The sequence below is a fragment of the Ammospiza caudacuta genome, chromosome 17, assembly GCF_027887145.1.
Source record: "Ammospiza caudacuta isolate bAmmCau1 chromosome 17, bAmmCau1.pri, whole genome shotgun sequence".
Taxonomy (NCBI): domain Eukaryota; kingdom Metazoa; phylum Chordata; class Aves; order Passeriformes; family Passerellidae; genus Ammospiza; species Ammospiza caudacuta.
The window spans coordinates 8,552,061-8,571,261 of NC_080609.1; the positions used below are offsets into that span (position 1 = coordinate 8,552,061).

Genomic DNA, 19,201 nt, shown 5'->3' on the forward strand with positions numbered 1-19,201 from the left:
AAATCTTCATTTCAATCTGCCTGCCAATTTCTTGGTCAGCCTTATATTAATTGATTAAAGACCAGACATTCCAAACCAGAGGAGATAAGCAGAACTTGCCTTTTTCTCTAAACAAATTTCTGTCAGAAATAAAGAAAGCATATCAGTATCTAAAATTATTCTTTCTCTCTCAGTTTTGTCCTGCCTTTTTGAACTGTCTACACTCTGATGTAACAAGCTTACTCTGTTTAAAATACACATTTTTATTGTGAAGCCAAAATAGAATTGCTACCATACTAAGAATGAGGAAATATCAAGTAGGCCAGAACTATATCCTGGTTATATCATGCCAGAGTTTTAACAACTGAGAACTTCAAGGAGAACAAGAACTCTGATATCTCAAAATTTGGGGTTTCAGTGAAACTTAGAAGCAAAATATCATCACTGCAGTGGCATATATTGTTTAAACAGTAAAAAGAAAAAAAAAGAGGGGGGAAAAAAGGTAGGGGTGGAGAAAAATAGGGAGAGAAAAAAAAAAGAGAGAAAATCTACAGTTCAGTTCAACACATGAATTTCCAGTAGCCATAAAAAAAAGGGAAGGGGTGGAGGGGAAGCATGGAAAGTTTACCACTATCTCCTGCACCAATACTTACTTTTCAGAAGCTTCAGTTCCACCTTCTGTGCCTTTATTTCCTAATGATTTTCCATACAGCTCATCCTCATCTACATCTTCATCATCAATGCTCTTCACATCCAGTTTCTGGTATTCATACTCTCCATTCATGAATACTGAATTGTTCTTCCACGAATGGTTACTTTCACTCCCATTCAGGTTTTTTCCCAGAGTGCTTTCAGATGAAGACAATGCAAGAACTGAAGATCTGTCTACACTCTCCTCTGAACTTTCTCCTGTCATCAGAGTCTTTGTGCAATCCCCCAGATTTTGCTCATCTTCCTCTTCATCAAATGAGATAATATTAGTCACCCTCTTCTTCTTTTTTCGATCTTTTTTGTATTTCAAATCTAGTAGTAATACAAAGTTTTTACATAGTTTAGAAAAGAGAAATAATATATGAAAACTTTTTTTTTTCTTAAAAGAGCTCATATACTAACTTACTTAATAAAGAAAAAAACACTTAGATCTACATGGCATTCATTATCTTTCCATACACATGAGCTTTTAAATCTCTAGTTAACAGCTTTATTTTATAAGTCTTACATAATTCAGATTTTTAAAGATATTCTGGAGATGCATTCATAACATGATTCAATTGAAACTGGAAAAAAAGTTCCACAAACCCATGAAATTAAATTTAAAATAGTAAGTTAGCCTTCCTGTCATTTTCTCCTATGGACTACACCTAGTATACAATGCAGAGCAGGTCTGCACAACAAAGAAAACATGAAGCACTGAAAAGAACAAACCCACAACACGAACAAAATCCACAACCTGCAATCAAATAGTTTTGTCTATACTCTAAAAACTGAATAGTCAGCTTTCAGCTAATTAGCTCTTGGTCTAGAAATACACTGAAATTCTCTCTGATTACACCAGATGTATTCAGTGCCAGCACTTATTTTTACACTATTATCTATTCTCACTGAATCTGATGTGCACGTGGAGCTAAATGCAAAGCTGAAGCACTCCAAGAAATATCAGAAATCACTCACCAAGACACTCACACTGGGACCAAATTGCTTTGCTTAATTCAAGTCCAGCTGTTATATATCCACAAAGCACACTAACATACTTTTAAAAGGATGTTAAAACCCATTCTGGTTGCAAATAGAATTACAGCAAAGAACACAGACTTCAATGGAAACATCTGACTTGCTCTAATGTTCCACATGTAATTGCATTTAAACAAACTCAATTTTTTTTAAGTGGCATTTCTGTGGAAGTTGTACCTTTCATGTTCTGTATACACATGTGCTGTACACACCAGGTACATCATGTTGTGGATTATATGGCCAATTACTGCCTTTCATCTTGCAAGGCTATTCTGTACTAACAAAGTTATCCCAAGTCAAGTATCACATACAATTTTAATCTCATTTAAGTGCTATACAACAAAAGCTTTACCACAAATTTGCTCTAAAAACTGTATTTTAAGACAAAATCTATTTTGAATGCCAATAAAAACCAGATTTTATCTCAACTTCTGTTCCTACCAGATTCTCCTGTGGGGTTTGTGCTTTTTTCTCATAATCAAAACAATTTAGTGCCTAAATTCAAACCTTGTTTCTTAATTGAAAAGTGCATAAATCTTCCTGCTGTTTTGTACTTTTACAAACCAAAACAAACTTTTAGTTCAACTTCCAGAAACAGAGATGATAAAATATTACTTTGTTAGTTTTGGAACAAAAAATATATAACAAAAATCACATTTTCCTTGACTGATTTCAAACAATAAGAGATTAAGACTTTGAGTCTTTGTTAGTAACTAACATCATACAAGCTGCTTGTAACATTAAGAACTCTAAAGGTAAAGAGTGTATGAGTAAACCTTGATTTAGGCAATTATCTGCTTTGCATAGGAATTCAGTCTGTAAACAGAGTCACTACTTGAAGCAAATTATAAGCTCAGATTTGCATCTGATATTTAAGAAAATATATAAGTCACTGTATGTCTGACTGGCAAGGCGGCAAAAGACAACATTAAAAGTGAAAAATCATCACATCACAAACTTCAAAGCACAATTTTGTGAACAAGAAACTAAAACTCAGGTCACAAGAAAAGCTGTACCAATAAAACAGTTTAGCTTCCCTCTCACAATGATACAAGAATGCTGAAATACAGTTACCATCCAGTATTCACACCCCATATTTCCAATTTCATGCTTTTTAATTAGCCTCTCAAGTGGTTTGTATGCACAGCGCACTTATTTTAAGACTTCTGCTCTACAACAGTACATTAAAAGTAAATATAAAAGTTATTTAAACACACTTGAATAGTTCCTAAGTTTCTGAATGGCACTAACATTGACAGAGGCTTACCAGCATTGACATTCCTGGGCAGAACAGGCAGTGGGTCAGAGTCCTGCTCAGGTTTGATGAGAATGGAGACTGCAGAGGAGGCAGTGATCTCCCGCAGGAGGCTGCTGACACCCTGGGTGGACTCCTTCAATAAGGAAGTTACATTTTGTGTGGATTCCTTCAACAAATCTGACACAGTGGGTGTGCATTTGCTCTGCCCATTTAAATCCTTATTATCAATGTTGATAGCAAAAAGAATGGAGTTCAGACCTTCAGAAAAAAGAAAGGGGAAAAAGAGACCACAAATGCACCATATACTGCACATGCAGGTTATGAACATAGAAGCTAAGGATTAATGAAATTGTGACATGGAAAACATTTCTTCCAAAAAATTCCCACAGTTCCCAATGCATGAATTCTTATTCTTTCATGGACCATTCATTCCTTTCTAGATTATATTCAAGCTGATGCAATCAGTTCTGAATTCTTCTGGATGGCTGTTCAGCTGCACATTAAATAATCAAAAAGTACTCTGAACTCATTTATTTATAACCTTTTATTTAAACCAATTTAACTGCAACTTTACTGTTTGTGGGTTCCTGTACTCTATTAGCAAAAATGCACCAGAACCATGTCTGGCAGAATGAAGCATGTGACCATGTATCTGAAAAGAGGGATATAAAAAGGTAATAATGCATCATTTCTATGGATGAACTCTAGAAAAGTAAATTATTTGTTATCATTCCTTACTCTTACTCTCCTTATCTGTATTTACCTGTAATTTTGATGTTAATATAAATTCCATCATTACTCTTTTCTAATCGGGAATAACCCACTTTGCTTCTCTAAACTGCACTGGTTTTAAGTTAGCCTTGACTGCTGAAGAGTAAAAAAATTTATGTGGAAAATTTTTGAATTGTAGGAAAATCCAGGATTTTAATAATCCATCAATTCACAGCATAAATTGGCAAAATACCTTGACTGCTCACCCTGGCTGTGCCTCTGACACAAGTTCTCCACATAAATACAGTGTATTAGAGAAATTCCTCACAACCAGAACAGATGCAACATCCCAAAATGCATCAGTTTCCCAAGTGCAGTTATACTGAAGAGAAAGCCTTACCAGCTGCCATTGTAGGGATCATGCTAGAACGTTCTTCATCCATCATAAAAGACCAGTCTTCATAGAAGACACTGTAATTTAAAGGGGAAAAAAGGACATGCAGTGCTATAGTAATATATACTTCACTTCTGAAAGACAAAATCCCTCTGAAGAATAAGCAGGAGCTCCCCAAAGGATGAAATTTTATGTCACAGTAACTCCCTGTAGCTCTCTAATTCATAACTGTTCAGATGGCTCTAAAAAGACATGCTAAAGAGTATTTTTTTTCTTTAGTTTTAGCTCTGCACTTTTTTAGGGGAAAAAAGGTCTGGGGGTTTACACTGCACTAGCAATCACAGCATCTCTCTATACCTATTGCTACACATATTTTGTATAAGCTTAGAACACATGAACACAAACAAAACCAAAAATGTTCCTTTTACCTTAAGCAACCTCCCCTGGTGGAAGGGGTCCCTCCCCATGGCAGGAGGGCTGGATTACACAATCTGTAAGGGTCCTTTCTTAACCCAAATCCTAATATTCTATGGTTCTGTGACCTGTTTCAATATCCAAACCCACACCAATTACCCTAAATAGTTAGAGTGAACTATGAATTTGTATGTAAAAAAAACATCTTTTTCCACTGTGAACACATAAATTTAGTTGTGCTAAGCCTGGTTCTTTCTAGTAGCAGAATGCTGTATTTTTACTATCAACATTTAGTTAATTAAACAAAACAGATAGCAAGAAAACACTCAATCTATATATTAAACAACTCTGACAGGTTCATTTAAAAGTTTCCAAAACACATAACTGGGGATGTAAACTGATTCTATAAATCCCATTGGAATTTGGGTAACATTTAAGTCTTAAAAATTCTGGAATAAACATTTTAGAAACAGCATTACAATGCAGTGTGCTGATAATCCTGATACTGTCCAAGCATTGCTACAAACCTGAGAATAATTAGTGGCACAGCAATCCAAGACACTAATTTCCTAATGCTTTTCAGACCTTTTTAATTTCATTTGTCTTTATTTGATTTCTCCAAAATCTGTTTTGCAAGAAAGCTACAGATGACTGGAACAAACAAGAAATGAAAAGGAGATACTAATGAACTCAGTTCAGGCAATACTCTTATTCACTTCATCCATTAATCAATGCAAATGAATAAAATGCCTTTCTGCTGAATCCACTGGACTTGATCAAGTGGTTTGAGGAAGCTCAACAGTTATTGATTAAAAGATGAAAATGCCTCAAGTTTTCATAAAGAAAAGAAGTTGAAGCCAAATGAGAAAAAGGCAGGACTCAGTAATGAACCTAAGGGCACTTTGCACTTCCAAAGTACTCTAGGATTTCACAAGGTGTAGTAAGTTATTCTCAGTAACTGTAACGAAAGGTTCACAAACTGCTACCTAACCACTTCTGCAGCTGCAGCTCCCCACTGCTGCACTGCTGGAGCTCTGCAATTACAGGATCTCCAAAAGGCAATTACCACTGAAGAATTGAGATCAGACATGGCTGCAGTTGTGTACTATTTTAGTGGAATGAGAGAGGCACCTTAAAGTGTGGTGTCCAGGTTGCAGTGAGGAAAACTGCTGAAAGAGCAGGGAAGATATTTAGGGAAGAGCTCACATGTTGATATAGGCACAAGTTACTACCTTAATGGCTGACAAAAATTTTAAAAAGTTATTTTAAATTACTTGAGAGGCACAGCAATGAATATGGGGTACTACTACAGCTGTGGCTTTTGGTTGTTGCCTGGGTTTCAGACATTGCCAGCATTTCCTGCAGTACAAAGGTGTCAGACCCAGTACCTGAGGCGACCCTTATCTGCAAGCAGCATATGCACGTATCTTTCCAGGGAATGCTCGTTCAAAGCACAGCGCAGCCAGGCCCGCCCCCTGCCGATGTCACTCGTGATGGCCTTCAGGGAGTAGAAGCGCTGCAGCTCGTGCCTGTTCAGCACCTCCTTCACATAGTACCAGAACACTGGCTCTGCAATTGAGGATTAATAATAACAGTAATGACAACTACCCTACCAAGAAAACCACTAAGTTCATACCTGAATACATTTACAGGTAAATTTATAAAACTAACAGGTAACAATATAACTTTGAACAAAGGTGAATCATTTACTCTCCTCGTGCAACCCACCAGTTAAATAAGTTATTTATTCCCACAGAACTTGGGCTATTTAAGCACTTAGAACTTTTCACTTCATTGAAAAAGCCACACAAATTAAAGGATTTGATCTGATACTTTTACACAGAATTCACATTTAAAAGCATATTTTAGCTAGTATTTTATCCACAGGTTTATACATTCAACTGGAAACATATTATGGAAGGGAAAAGATTTCTTTAGAACTCTACGTTACTGCTGATGTGAAATGTTGGAAGGCAGGTCCAAAGGAACAGGTAGCTTCAGAATTTGCAGACATGCAAATAACAAATTCAGGTTACTTTAGAAAACAGAAGTGTTGGATTTAAACAGCAAAAATATCTTTCTCCACTATACACTTTCTGTGTGCTTTTCCCAAATATTGATAAAAACTGATCAGTATCTTAACATAGTTCTGATTAAAGAAAAGAGAAACAGGTGAAGAGAAAAATAAAGCAATCTATTCTTTGAATGTAATAAAAACCAACCCAATCAATACAAGCAATATAATTTTTCTTTCCAAAATCACATCCATAATTAGAAGTTAAACATATCTGACCTATATAGAACATGGCACTTAAAGAACTAAGACAACGTCAAGAATGAAAACGTTGTTTTAAAAACTGAACACCAAAATTACACAAGCCTGATCTCTGCCAGAATTCAAAATAAATTTGGCACTATACACGATGCAACAGTAGAAAGTGCAGATTTCCTAAGAGCAACATTTCTAGAGAAACTTGGAATGCAAGTTAAACTAGACAGAAGCAACAGTCATTTTCACTGCCACTTCTACAAATCAAGTGTGAAGTACCTACCAACAACCTGCAGTTTGGTGCCATGCTTCAAACTTCTTTTTGAAATTATATCACTTGACTGAACATAAGAACTAATTAAAACAAGATAGCTACAATGAGCAACCTACCTGTTTCAGTTCTGCTGGAGAAACCTGCTGCCTGTTTGATTGCTGCTGCTGTCAGTGCCAATCCCCGGCTCCTCCTCAGGCCATGCTGGAACACAGCTTCAAACTGAGCACACAAACAGGTCACTCTGCAACAGAAATTTTAATGAACTCATGTAAAAGGAACTATGAAAAAATCCTAGTGAAAATCAACTATGTATCTACAGAGCAACTTTATTGCAGATCTCTGAATAGGAAATGTAAAGTGAACCATTACCTTATAAGCAGTGAAAGATTCCCTCCTATGCAGTAATCTCATTATTTGCCAGCAGTATAATCTACTTATACCCACAGCCTCATCATAATGATTGAAAGCTGAGGCTCAGGTTACATTCAGAAGAATTGGCAATCAATTTGAGAAATCACCCTCACCTGCTAGAGGGGCTGTTAATCAAGTTATTTCAGCTTCAGATCACCTACCTTCAATGCAATGTAATTTTTTGAGCATGTCAAATATTTTGTGCCATATGTTTTATGTCATTATGATGCAAAATCTAAGCATGTAATTCTTAGACTATTTTACCTGCTATCTGAGTCTGAAGCAATTTCTTTTCTTCCTCCAAATCGTATTTGACACTGCAATAAACAGATTTTAAAACATTTTAAAAACTTTTTGTTACACTAAATAAATTCAGTTTTCTGCACTATTTCTGTACACATGAAAAAATCATATCAAAAAAAAGAAGCAGCACAAAATAGAGCATTGCAAAATACAGCCTGCATCCAAAAAGTGCTCTAGAGCATCATGTTACACTAATGGGCTGCTCTTGCAGTTCAAATAGATCCTTGCTAGCCAGAACAACACACCTGCAGCTCCCTCAGTAAACTGAAAACTGAGTGGAAATTACTACTTTTGAGTTTTAAATGTGCACCCACAAAACCAGACATTGCTCTTACCCAGCTCAGTGCTACAATCACAGAACCACTCTTTAAAAAGCATTTCACTGGCTTACTCGTGAGGAATTCTTTTGCCTCCCAAGCTCTCCCAAACTGACTCCAGTCTATGAAATTCTACTTGCTGAACTTCATATTGACACAAATATGGACATACATAAATCACGTCTTTACATGTATTTTAACCATTCACTAAAAATCTAGTGCAAAGAAAACAAACTGCTACTCTAAAATGTTAACTAAGTTAGACTTTGCAGTACACTGCAATTTAGTTCAGTCATATCAGGATTACAAGAACATATATTCCTAATATATATTGTATAGTATTATATATATTTAAAATAAATCTATTATAAATATAACCTGTCCAGAACAAGAATTTTAAATAAATACTGCATAGTAGTTCTTTGCTAGCAGACAAAAACTCAGTTGTACTATGAAAGCCACAATTTCTTCTTTGTATCCTTTTCTTCCTTTTCCTTCTCTTCATTAAAGAGAAAGCAAAGACAGTCCCTGCTAGTAGTGGCAGCTCTGAGTAAGGCACTGCAGAAATGTCTGTTGGATTTCTCACCTGTTTAACTGCATCCAGCAGCCGTTCTAGAAGAAATTGTCTCTTAGTGTCGTTGGTCTGTGAACCTGAAATCCAACAAAATCATATCATTTCAAAAGAAATTGGTTTTTAAAATGCATTTGGGCCAACACAAATGTCTTTCTTTTAGGCCCTGAAAACTTTCTTCCCAAGCCAATTATTCCACTAAATTAACTAATGTATTTTCTCTAAGTAAAATGATGCAGTATGAACTATGTTTTGAGGTTTCAAGTAGCCTTTCTCTAACAGGCAGCAATAATGTTTCAAATATCATCTTGATTCTTATTTTAGTAACATTTTGAAGATATATTTCACCAGTACCAAATACAGAATAATTATTCAAGCTGATGCACAGCTTGCCCATAGCTTCTTAGCACAACTACCAGAGTAGTACAGCATCACAGCACTAGAAAAGAATGGGAAACAAGAGTGAGACACCAGGAGTATCTTCTTACTGTCAAACCTTAGTGCAGAAAGAGCTTTAAGTCAGGTGAACAGAGAGCAACTGTTACAGTGAATCCCTTAAAATGTAACTACCAGCATAGTTCTTCTGATTAACACCTATAAAATCTATTTTGTTACTATATAAGGAACTATGCAAGACAATCTTTAACTTCTCAAGCTATTTCAACAATAACACAATACTTTGCTTTTTGGAATATCCTTTATAAACTCCCATGAATATGGTAAAATTTACTCTTTAAGATAACCTACATTGCCTCTGTAATTTCTTTATTCTCAGCTTGAGTTCAAAGCATTCATCAGAAACCTCTGTGATCTCTCTTGGGTTTAAGTCATTCTATTCTCCTTTCTCTCTCAAAGAACATACAACCAATGTACATATGGAGTGAAAGCCAATTACCCAAACTCTGCAGGAGCAAATTCCTCCCAACACTGAAAATCAAACACCACACACTAACAAACAGAGATGACATCAAAGATATGTGCTTCCTCTTGCTATCCAACAGTGTGAGGTCCAAACCCCAGAATTTCCTCTCTTTGTAATCCCATTCAAAACAGTTTGCTTTTAAACCAGCAGGACACAACAGAATTTGTTCAGTTGAAATGATTCTACCTTTAAATATGTATACTCATATAACATATAAATATCCATTATACTGATATAATGTTTTTTATATATTCATATTAATCTATATTAATAGAATTCTTATTCCTTATAGTTCCATATAGTCATTAAACAGAAGAAAACCCCCACAGTTTGCCAGAATAATGACAACAAGAGGAAAAACAAGCAAACATAGCTGCTAAGCAAGCTTCTCAATGCTTTTTTGCTGATTACAGGGCATTTTCAAGAAGTTGTGCTTCCCATTTTGAACTGTGACTCAAAGTGTGCAGACATGTGATGTGTGAGCTCTGGGGCTCTCAGGCAAGCACTCCAGTGCCCACAAACAAAGTTCAGAGCCAGTCCAGGACTGCAGGTTCAAACCCCACACCAAATGGTTTTAACTTCCAAACAGCTATGCCAGTTATGCCAGTGGGAAGATAAAGCTGAATTCATACAATCCCTACTATTCCACCTTGTGCTCCTTCAGGGATTACAGTTTATTAAACAATATTCAATGTTCCTACCACACATCCACTGCCAAAATGGACATGTATACATGCCTATGTATCCATTTGTTTTATAATAAATCACATCACCATAAAATAAGGAAAAAATCTCAACTTTCAGAGCAACCTCTCACATTCAGTAACACTGAATATACACAACTCTGCAGATTTTCTTTGTTGTTTCAAAACTCATTACTCTTAGTCTTACACTACCCACACACCTGCAAGAAGAGGCACAACACAATATTTCTCTTTATATTAATAGCATGAGACAACATCAGAACAAATGCATGCAATGAATAATTGCATGACCAGAAAAACATCTATCAAATGAAAATATTAGTAGGTGGGCCAAGCTTGTCTTCCAAATGCAATACATGATAGTTTTTAAATTCATCTTTGTTTGGACTCTTTGCGTCTATTTGGTAACAGAAATGGTTTGCAACTAGATTCCAAACCATGACAATATAAAAATCCATAAATACAGAATACATACTGATGTTCATTATACTAATTAATGTTCTAAACCACTAAAGCATGTGAGACCAAAAAACCTCAACTTTACAAAACTGAGTGCAATGTGTATTTTCTCCTTATTTTACTTGCAAATTTTCACTATTAACAATCATGACTGCAGGAGATTACAACCAGTAATTCCTGAAGTTCAGATCACCCTCACCATCAGCAGGGCTATAAGGCCATGTAATGTCTCTGCTGAGGGCTTAGCTGAGGTTTCTCTTCAATGCACATCCTAAATTCCTTTGCTTAACAGAAATTTTACAGGTATAAGGAAAAGAATACTCACTACATCTGTTTAAAAAAAAAAAAAAAACTGAAAGATTAGGTTGTGTCTCTTTTCATGCTGAGGGTATATTTTTCTTTGTAACAAGTCTAGAAAATATGGTACTATTTAAATATGGCACTATTTCGTGATGGTTTTGTTTCCAGTAGGTGGAAGGTAAAAATACATTTCCACTAACTCTGTTGAAGATTTAGTTCTTCCACATTTTCATTTTCTAAACTAAGTTTTCAGGGGAAAAAAAAAAGGCATCTTTTTAGACAAGAGCACCAATTAAGTGCGATCAACTCCAGCTGACTTTAAGTCTAAGAGTGTATTACAAACTGACTAAACTACCCTTCTCTTTATTCAGAACAGCAGTAAAAACTACAGCAACACACATACAAAACACAGAATATATAAAAACACCATTACTCAGAAAAATGCTGTATTTAGACTATTGCCATAAAAAAGGAAGTTCATACTGGACTCTAAAAATAATTGTGAAAACATAAGTATAAGGTTGAAAAACTAACTTCAAGAGACTTCTCCTACCAACATCTACTCAGTCAAAAAGGGTTTAACATAGGCTCAGGTACTGCACCTGCCTCTGTGACCCTCTTCATTTTCTGTTGTTCAAGGTCATGCTTTCCTATTTTTAAAACAAACTTCTCTCCACACTCTGACACAAACATCCACACCTACAGCAGCAGCAAACTGCATCTAAGTAAAGGAAAGCTGGATTTTCATCCAGTTCTTCCTAGGTAAAGCCCTCTGCAGCACCACATGCAGCATATAAGTAAAATAAATAAATCTCATATTGCTCTTATATAACTTGCACTTATGTCCTGAATGCAACATTTCAGACTGCAATCCCTCTTGCTTGCTCTAATGCAGGTTCTGATGGCACGAGTTTAAAATAAAACAAACACAGACCTAATTTAAATGCTACTTTATACTACATTATTATGATTCTACTGCTCTACTCCCCCCACCACAAGCTGCATTTTGAAGTTTTTTGAAACTGTCATTAAACAAATGACAACATCCCCAATTCTTGACAAGCACATAAATCTTGTATCCTTGTATTATTTGCCTTTAAAGTTTAGCCTACTCAGCACTGTAGAATAAAATATGAGTATGTAATTAGTAAGCAGCATTAGTAATATTAAGGTGAGACTTACATCAACAGGAATTTACCTTCACATCCACTAGAAATACACTGTAGCTAAAGAAAATAAACATTAACCATAATTATAGTCACGAAGAAGTTCTTCCATCTATATTTTAGGAACACCTCTGTTAATTAAAAGGGCTAAAACTGGGCATAGAAGTACATAGAGGCAGTGCTGTTACAGGCACTAAAAGAAGGATATGGTTAAAATTTATGAGAGGTTAACATCAGCTATCTCCCTTATCTGAAACAAGCATGATAATGATATCTCAGATATTTCTCTGTTTTGATCAGTTTGACTTATATTATTCTAGAAAAATACTGTACAGCACTGTGTAACAGTAATGTTTGTCAAAGTGCAACATTAGGGGGGTTTTTGTTACCTTGCTAATTGAAATTGTTGGAAAACCCCCACAATTCTTGGCAGGGGCTATGCATGAGTGGCTACTATGCAATTGAACCACTATTGTTAGTGTCACCCTAGGCATTACTCTATTTTAAGTAATGAAATGTTTCTTTTCTCATAAACATGTATCTCTTTGTTGTCTTAAAAAAATATTAAAGGTAACAAAAATAACTACCCGATAAAGCTTTAGGCCACAGGAGGTGTTACCTTGCCTTTTGAGTCACAGAATCCAAACAGAGCTCTCAAAGATTAGTCTCCTAGGAAGATTTAGGCTCTAATTTGCATATATTTGCACAAGGCTATTCCCAGTTTGAATTTGAAGGTCTGAGGTTTTCCATATGAAAATGATGACTCTTACAAATTTTGTAATTAGGATTTAGTCTATATTGTGTCAAGATCTGAAACATTTGAGAAACTTTCTTTTCCCATGCTTTGAAAGATTTCACTGTTACTTGCATTTTCCACAAGCAGTTTCCCCATTTTAATCTCTTTTTTTGCCTCATCTCTCCCACAAAAATCTTCAACTTTCTTCCTACCATAAAGGTCAGAACAAAACAGAGAAAAATACAAGTGGTTTTATTTTTCAGTTCACTTTCAGAAATGTCTGCTCCCCACAAAACAGGTAGCATTTAGTTACTCCAGTTAACTCCTCAGTTTATTTCTCATTGCCTTTGGCAACAAAGACCACCATGCATTAGACCAGGGTGGGAGATCAATGTGTGATCCAGTCCTCAGGTGCAGAGTGCTGTCTGCAACTTCCATTGCTGATGATGGACAAACAAACCCATCAAAGTTTTTACTAAAGCACCTCCCTTCTCAAAAAGCCCCAAACAAGTCCTTGCCAATGTATTTTAATACATATTAAATAAATACCACTTATCCTTTACATCTACAAGTGTATAAGAAATTTTATGTCTATCCTAACAAATATCTCCATGCTTGCTCATTCAAGCAAATCTGCTTCCTCCAGTCCTGTAGTTTATGGGTCATAATTCTCATGCAAAGCTTCGAGTATTTCCTTGACAAACACGTCAAAAAGCTCAGGATTTAGCACACTTTTACCCTCAAGATTTAACACACCCCCGGCACCGCTCCCCTTTACCACAGAAATTACCGCATCCAGATATCCTCACCAGACTCAGGGGTACAGCAACAGGGCCCTTTCTCCACAAGCCGTGGTTCTCACCTCTCCCACCGACTGCATGCTCCTGAGCTCATATTTTTAATTTTTTTAAACTCCTATTTTCTCTTGGTCATTTATTTCCTCAGGAGTATTTCCTATGAGGTTTCATAGCTGAGGCAACACAGATGCCCGAGCCCAGCATCACTTGTGCTGCGAGGCTGTGAGCCAGTGTCACGCTCAAGGGCAAGACTTAGGATTTAAAACGGGGTAAAAAACCACTTCGGGGAGCCGGAACGAGGAACGGGGTGTGGAGATAAGAGACCCAAGTGTCCTGTGCCTCAGCACGGCACCAGGGAGAAGCGGAGGGGAACGAGGGCAGTGTCACTCCCGCCCGGGCCCCCCGGGCACCTCTGCCCGCGCCAGCCCCCACAGCGCCCGGCGGGCCCGGGCGGAGGGGCCAGCCCGGCCGCACTCACCGCTCATGGTGCCCGCGGGGCTCCGTCCGCCGGAGCCGCCGCTCTCCCGCACAGCCACGGCCGGGCCGGCAGCCACCGCCCGCCCCGGAACCCGCCCGGCGCCCCGGAAGGTAAACACGGCCCCGGGAGCGCCGCGGAGCGCGTCCGATCCGGGGCTCCTCAGCGCGGCCCCGCGCCCTCAGCGCGCCCCGGCCCCGGAGCCGCCCGGCCCCAGGCGGGCAGAGCCGTCCTGAGGGGCAGGAACGCGGCACCGCCAAAGGAACGGTGAGAAAAGTGGAGATAACCCCGCAAGTGCTGTGCGGGGTGGAAGCTCGGAAAGGCTTGTTAAATAAAACCAAAAAGATGATAATAACAAATTTCTTAAGTCTCTAGGCCTATTTGAGAGGTGTTGGCCCTGTGTGGCCAAAACCACACAGAGCGCCTAACTCCCAACTCACCCCAAACCTTGTGTCAGTCTCCTAATGTTGCTGTAACCGATCATTTGTAGATTTCAAGCAATGAAATACTTCAATTCCTCATTCATGCAGGAACCTGAAGTAGAATGTTAGCTACAAATAAAGATGATTGTTGTTGTGGTTGTTGCACTTTTCCAGGAATAAAATTGTGGCCTAATATTGGGAAAGTAACATTAATGCTTGCAAAGCAAGGTGACAGAAATATATTCCTAATTTTAGGCCACAGAGTGGTCTAGTACGACTAATCACCCATCCTTGTAAATGTAACAAGGGTAAGTAAAAAAAATGAATGAAAGAGAAATAAATCTCAGTCTGAAAACACTTGGCTCTGAAAGGAAAGCCTGCAGGAAATACATGGGATTGCAGGGGTTGCAGTGAAGGCCAGGAGCTGGACATCAGTGACCCTTGTGGGTTCCTTCTGACTCAGGACATTCTGTGATTCTGTGATCTGTGCTCCCCAGCACCACCAGCATCCCTTAGGGTGACCCAGGGACATCTTCTGAACCCAGGGGCCTCCATACTCTACAGGGTATCCATCTTTAGAACATTCCTATTTCAAGTGCTGAAATTACTCAAGAGTTGGGATGTACTGTAGGTCTTCATTTCTGCCTATTGGAAGAGTCCTGTGTAACATCAAGTAGTTTTTGGCACAAGATCTGAGTCTAACATGAACATACATATTTGCAAACTTATTTATTTTGTATATATGTGCTGTAAGTAGGTATAATCTCTAAAGGCAGAAAAAGCTGTCCTATGTAAGGACTTTCTGAAATTAAAAATTCCAATAACTAGTTGAGTGTCTGAGGTTACTGTAGAAATACTTGACTAATGAAATACTAGAATTAGAAATAATGGCAATATTAATGCAAGCACAATGGGAGATCTCCAAGGATGATGCAAGTATTCTTCATTCTCCACTGACTGCAAGTATTAAGGTTTACAGCTATACTGGAATAACTCATTTATTATTACTCAGTACAAATACATTTCTCTCCCAGTCATCCAACACCCAGAACATAGTTGTAATAATCAAAAGATTTGGTAGTAACTAGAACAGTAGCTCGTTCTTCAGTAGCTGGTAATGGAAATGAAGTTTCACAGCCAGTCTGAGGTTTCACCAAGCCACAGTCACTGCAAGTGCATTCTTCCACTGAATACATTAATGTTTCACTTGGAGGTGTGTGTCTGATTTCTTCTGTGTTCACACTGCTTTCAGTATTAGCCTTGAGAATGTTGTTTGGCTCCACAGAGGAGTCTGTAATATACAGAAGTTAATTTAGTACATACATCATGCTATACTGAACAAAGAGCTGTTAAATGTCCAGATTTCATTATGGTCCGACTATGTTCCAACCTCAGTGAAATTTTTAGATATAGTGAAAGTTTTAAGATGTACATATAATAATCTTTTGTTCTATGACAACACAACCTTCTACTTCAGAATAAACATTGAAATAATTCAACACATTTTCTAATCAGTTATTATTTATTGTCTGAAAACTCACAAATACAGTATTTGCAAAATGGAAAAAACCTTTTTTCACCTTCACAAAATGTACCACATATGCTTCTCACAGACTACAATATTAAATAAAATTATTTAAAGTCTTATAAAATGAAAAGCTAATATTGAATGTGTATCCTCTGCCTGGGAACACTTCCTTTTCCATTCAGTGAGGGTGAAACCCTTATGAAGTTTTTTGCTTTTAAGTTTTCATAAATGATTTCTCAAACAGCAGTAAGCTAGGTATGAATATACAACACAATCCTCACAAGATCCAGAGCCAACAAAGAGAAATTGCTGCTTTTGCAAGTCAACATCTGGATATTTATTCCCTAATAACTATGAGAATTTCGTGGAGACTGTTTGAGGAATACCAAACAATCCAACAAAGACCAAACAACCCAACAAAGACAGTCCTGAGAATCTGGAATATATACAATGGTTTTACATGTTAAGAGTAGCTAAAATGTACAATGATCTAAAATTATTTGATTAAGAATGTATTCACCTGTGTTTTGCAGTTTTTGTTGCTTTAGGTGCTTCCATTTAAACAAGACCATTAAGGTAAACAGAGTGAGTATTAAAATCAACCCTGTGCCCAAACAAATCCAAAGGATTCCGCTCGAATCGGTACCTTGTGAAACAAAAGAGATGCATTACATTAATCATAAACAACAACTCATGTGCAGTAAACATGTCCAACACATCAAACCTGAGTGTAAAACACAAGATGAAGATGCCCAGCACAGGCACAGAGGATTGCAGAAGTTTACTTACTCTTCTCACAGTAGTTTTCACAGGAGGGCGGGGGTGCGCTGGAACACCGCAGGTGACAAGGAGTACAAGAGAGCAGCAAATTATCAAAGTATTCATTTTTGGGGCACTGTGCCATCAGGAGCAGTAATTATGGAACTACAAAGCCACAGAAATTGTAAAAGAGTGAGGATCGTCTACAGAAGGCTTCTGAGTTCTCAGTTTGAGCAACTCTAAGAACAGCTAGCAGTAATAATGGACTTCCATCACAGCTCCACTACATGGGATCATGTTACAGAAAAAGGATTTAACTCTGAGGTCCCCAAGGAATGACTGTTCCTTTTTTGGCAATTCACAATCTTAGAAAAACTGAGCAGCTGCACCAAGATAGTTTTCAATGTAAATTTTGTCTGAAACAGAAAATGGTTATTTATAGAAGATGTTTCTAGAGCAGGTGCTAAGTACTACAAACTGTAGAGGAGAAAGATCTCCAAGCAGGAGCTCATAATAATTGTTCTTGTCTCTAAAACGGGGGGTTTTTTTCATGGTGATTGCTTCTCAATTCTGAATTAGCCTCATTTATCACCTAATAGGACTTGATTGGCATTTTTGCTTACTTCATTTTGGGGGTTTTAGCTTTTTTTTTTTTTTTTTTGCTTATAACCACATTTCTATGCAAATTTAATATTATTACATTCTAATCATGAAAGAAGTGCTATATTAATATTTTACAATTTTGATTCAAAACATCATCTGCATTTTTCACTTCTTTTTCCATAATACAGAACTGTCCTTGGGCTAAAACTGGAGTACCCAACACAGAAAAGTAAGTTTATAGGACATCTTCTTCCCAGCCAGGTAGAGGTATATACAGTGAATATAACATTTGTGAAAATGCATTTGGTCTCCTCACAGAAAAAATAAAAATCTTGTACTACAATCTGTCACAATGAAAGTAGCTTACACAGCTAACTTGTATCTTGATATTTTATTCTAAGAGAATTTATTTTAAATACAAAGTTAACTAATTTCTAGCAATTAGCAGTGTTAGAAATTAGTTAATTTCTAGCAAGTAGCAATAACTGCCTCTATCCAGTATCACTGCCACAGACAGATCAGAATTACAGGCTCTCTTTCTTTATCATATTTAAGTTAATTGCCTTTTTCACTACAGAAATATAAAAGGAAAACATTGTATAAGGAGCTGTAATTTCAAATCACATTACTATGAGACTCATTTTCCCACAAAATGCACCATGTGGAAATACACAAACTGTTTTTAGTGGAGCAGTCTAACAGATCTGTATTCCGGTCTCTGGCAGATGGAAATGCTTATTGTGGCTTCTGCACTTGTTTCCATGGGCCAGGTGCACAGCTCAAGGCTTTCTATCACAGGCTTTTCTCCCTCTTCAAGATTAGTGGATAAACAGGAATTGATGAACTCTGATTTAGGTGTGACAGAAGAAAATAAGGGTAGAGACTGGGTTATGCCAGAACTTTCTCTAGGAAGTCAGTGCTGGTGCTGAAGTCATAAAACTGGTTCTGCCTTGCTCCATACAATCACACTGTAGGGGAAGAAACCTCAGTTATGGCTGCAATATCATTCTTGGTTCTGATGAAGCACCATTTGGTACTTTATGCACAGAGTAATTTCAGGTTTTGCTTTTAAGATGCTGTTTAGCCTTTTCAGCCATGGAGAGGACAATCACATTCTCATCAGTGATCTCAAGAAAGCAGATACTCATGAAACCTCTTCATGATACTCATGAAACCACTTCATGATACTCATGACACCACTTCATGGTACCCACAGGTACAGTAAGTGATTTTCAGGACAGACACGCTGATCCAACTCTTTAAGCTTTTATCTACTGACTTCTGTGAAAGATGCCAGCCTTTGCTGCACTCCTGGGTTGCTGTTTCAGGGATGCAACACCTTGCATTTGTCTGTTGGACTTTGTAATGCACTCCTGCTCCACGTGTTGCTGTGATGTATCCTACAACTGATATCTGCTCAATATGATATTGGTACTATTCATAAAAACTGTAAAGGGACTTTGCAAGAGAAATGTTGATCTAAAAGCAAGGAAAGAAATAACAAAATGAGCCTGTGTCTGGAGGTCACCAAAGATATGGTTAGATTATATACAGATAAGCTGATTAAATGTCTTAGTGTTAGTGAAAGGGATAGTCCTGCTCTTCACTCTGTATACTCTGAAACGTGAGGAAGGGCTGGAGGGTTTACCTGACCACATGGCAAACAGCTTGAAATTCATTAATCCAGCCAGTTCATGG

General features: G+C 37.4%; 2 protein-coding genes across 3 annotated transcripts in view; both read right to left on the reverse strand.

Moving 5' to 3' along the window:
- The window catches only part of SNX29 (sorting nexin 29), a 101,001-nt gene extending 86,716 nt beyond the window's left edge, over positions 1-14,285 (reverse strand). The window contains exons 1-8 of the mRNA XM_058815770.1: positions 14,195-14,285; positions 8,648-8,712; positions 7,706-7,758; positions 7,147-7,271; positions 5,876-6,056; positions 4,080-4,150; positions 2,978-3,226; positions 633-1,002 (exon numbers count right to left, since the gene is read on the reverse strand). Coding sequence (XP_058671753.1) covers positions 633-1,002; positions 2,978-3,226; positions 4,080-4,150; positions 5,876-6,056; positions 7,147-7,271; positions 7,706-7,758; positions 8,648-8,712; positions 14,195-14,201 — 1,121 coding nt within the window. The 5' untranslated portion in view covers positions 14,202-14,285. The remainder of the gene's footprint in view (positions 1-632; positions 1,003-2,977; positions 3,227-4,079; positions 4,151-5,875; positions 6,057-7,146; positions 7,272-7,705; positions 7,759-8,647; positions 8,713-14,194) is intronic.
- A 1,341-nt stretch (positions 14,286-15,626) lies between these two features.
- On the reverse strand, positions 15,627-19,201 carry TNFRSF17 (TNF receptor superfamily member 17). 2 transcript variants are annotated; one of them, XM_058816307.1, is made up of 3 exons: positions 19,152-19,201; positions 16,662-16,787; positions 15,627-15,904 (listed from the first exon to the last, which is right to left on the reverse strand). In XM_058816307.1, exons 1-3 carry the CDS (start codon positions 19,180-19,182, stop codon positions 15,648-15,650), a joined length of 414 nt encoding a protein of 137 aa, XP_058672290.1. In that variant the 5' UTR covers positions 19,183-19,201; the 3' UTR covers positions 15,627-15,647. The 2 variants fall into 2 exon arrangements, with proteins under 2 accessions (XP_058672290.1, XP_058672289.1); XM_058816306.1 differs by lacking the exon at positions 19,152-19,201 and adding an exon at positions 16,931-17,201.

Excerpts from the sequence above, each read along its gene's own strand:
- TNFRSF17 (XM_058816306.1), bottom strand. The coding sequence starts at position 17,045 with ATGGCACAGTGCCCCAAAAATGAATACTTTGATAATTTGCTGCTCTCT. Across the intron at positions 16,788-16,930 it reads TGAAAACTACTGTGAGAAGA|GTACCGATTCGAGCGGAATC; the intron begins GTAAGTAAACTT and ends TTGTTTCACAAG. Across the intron at positions 15,905-16,661 it reads ACAAAAACTGCAAAACACAG|ACTCCTCTGTGGAGCCAAAC; the intron begins GTGAATACATTC and ends TGTATATTACAG.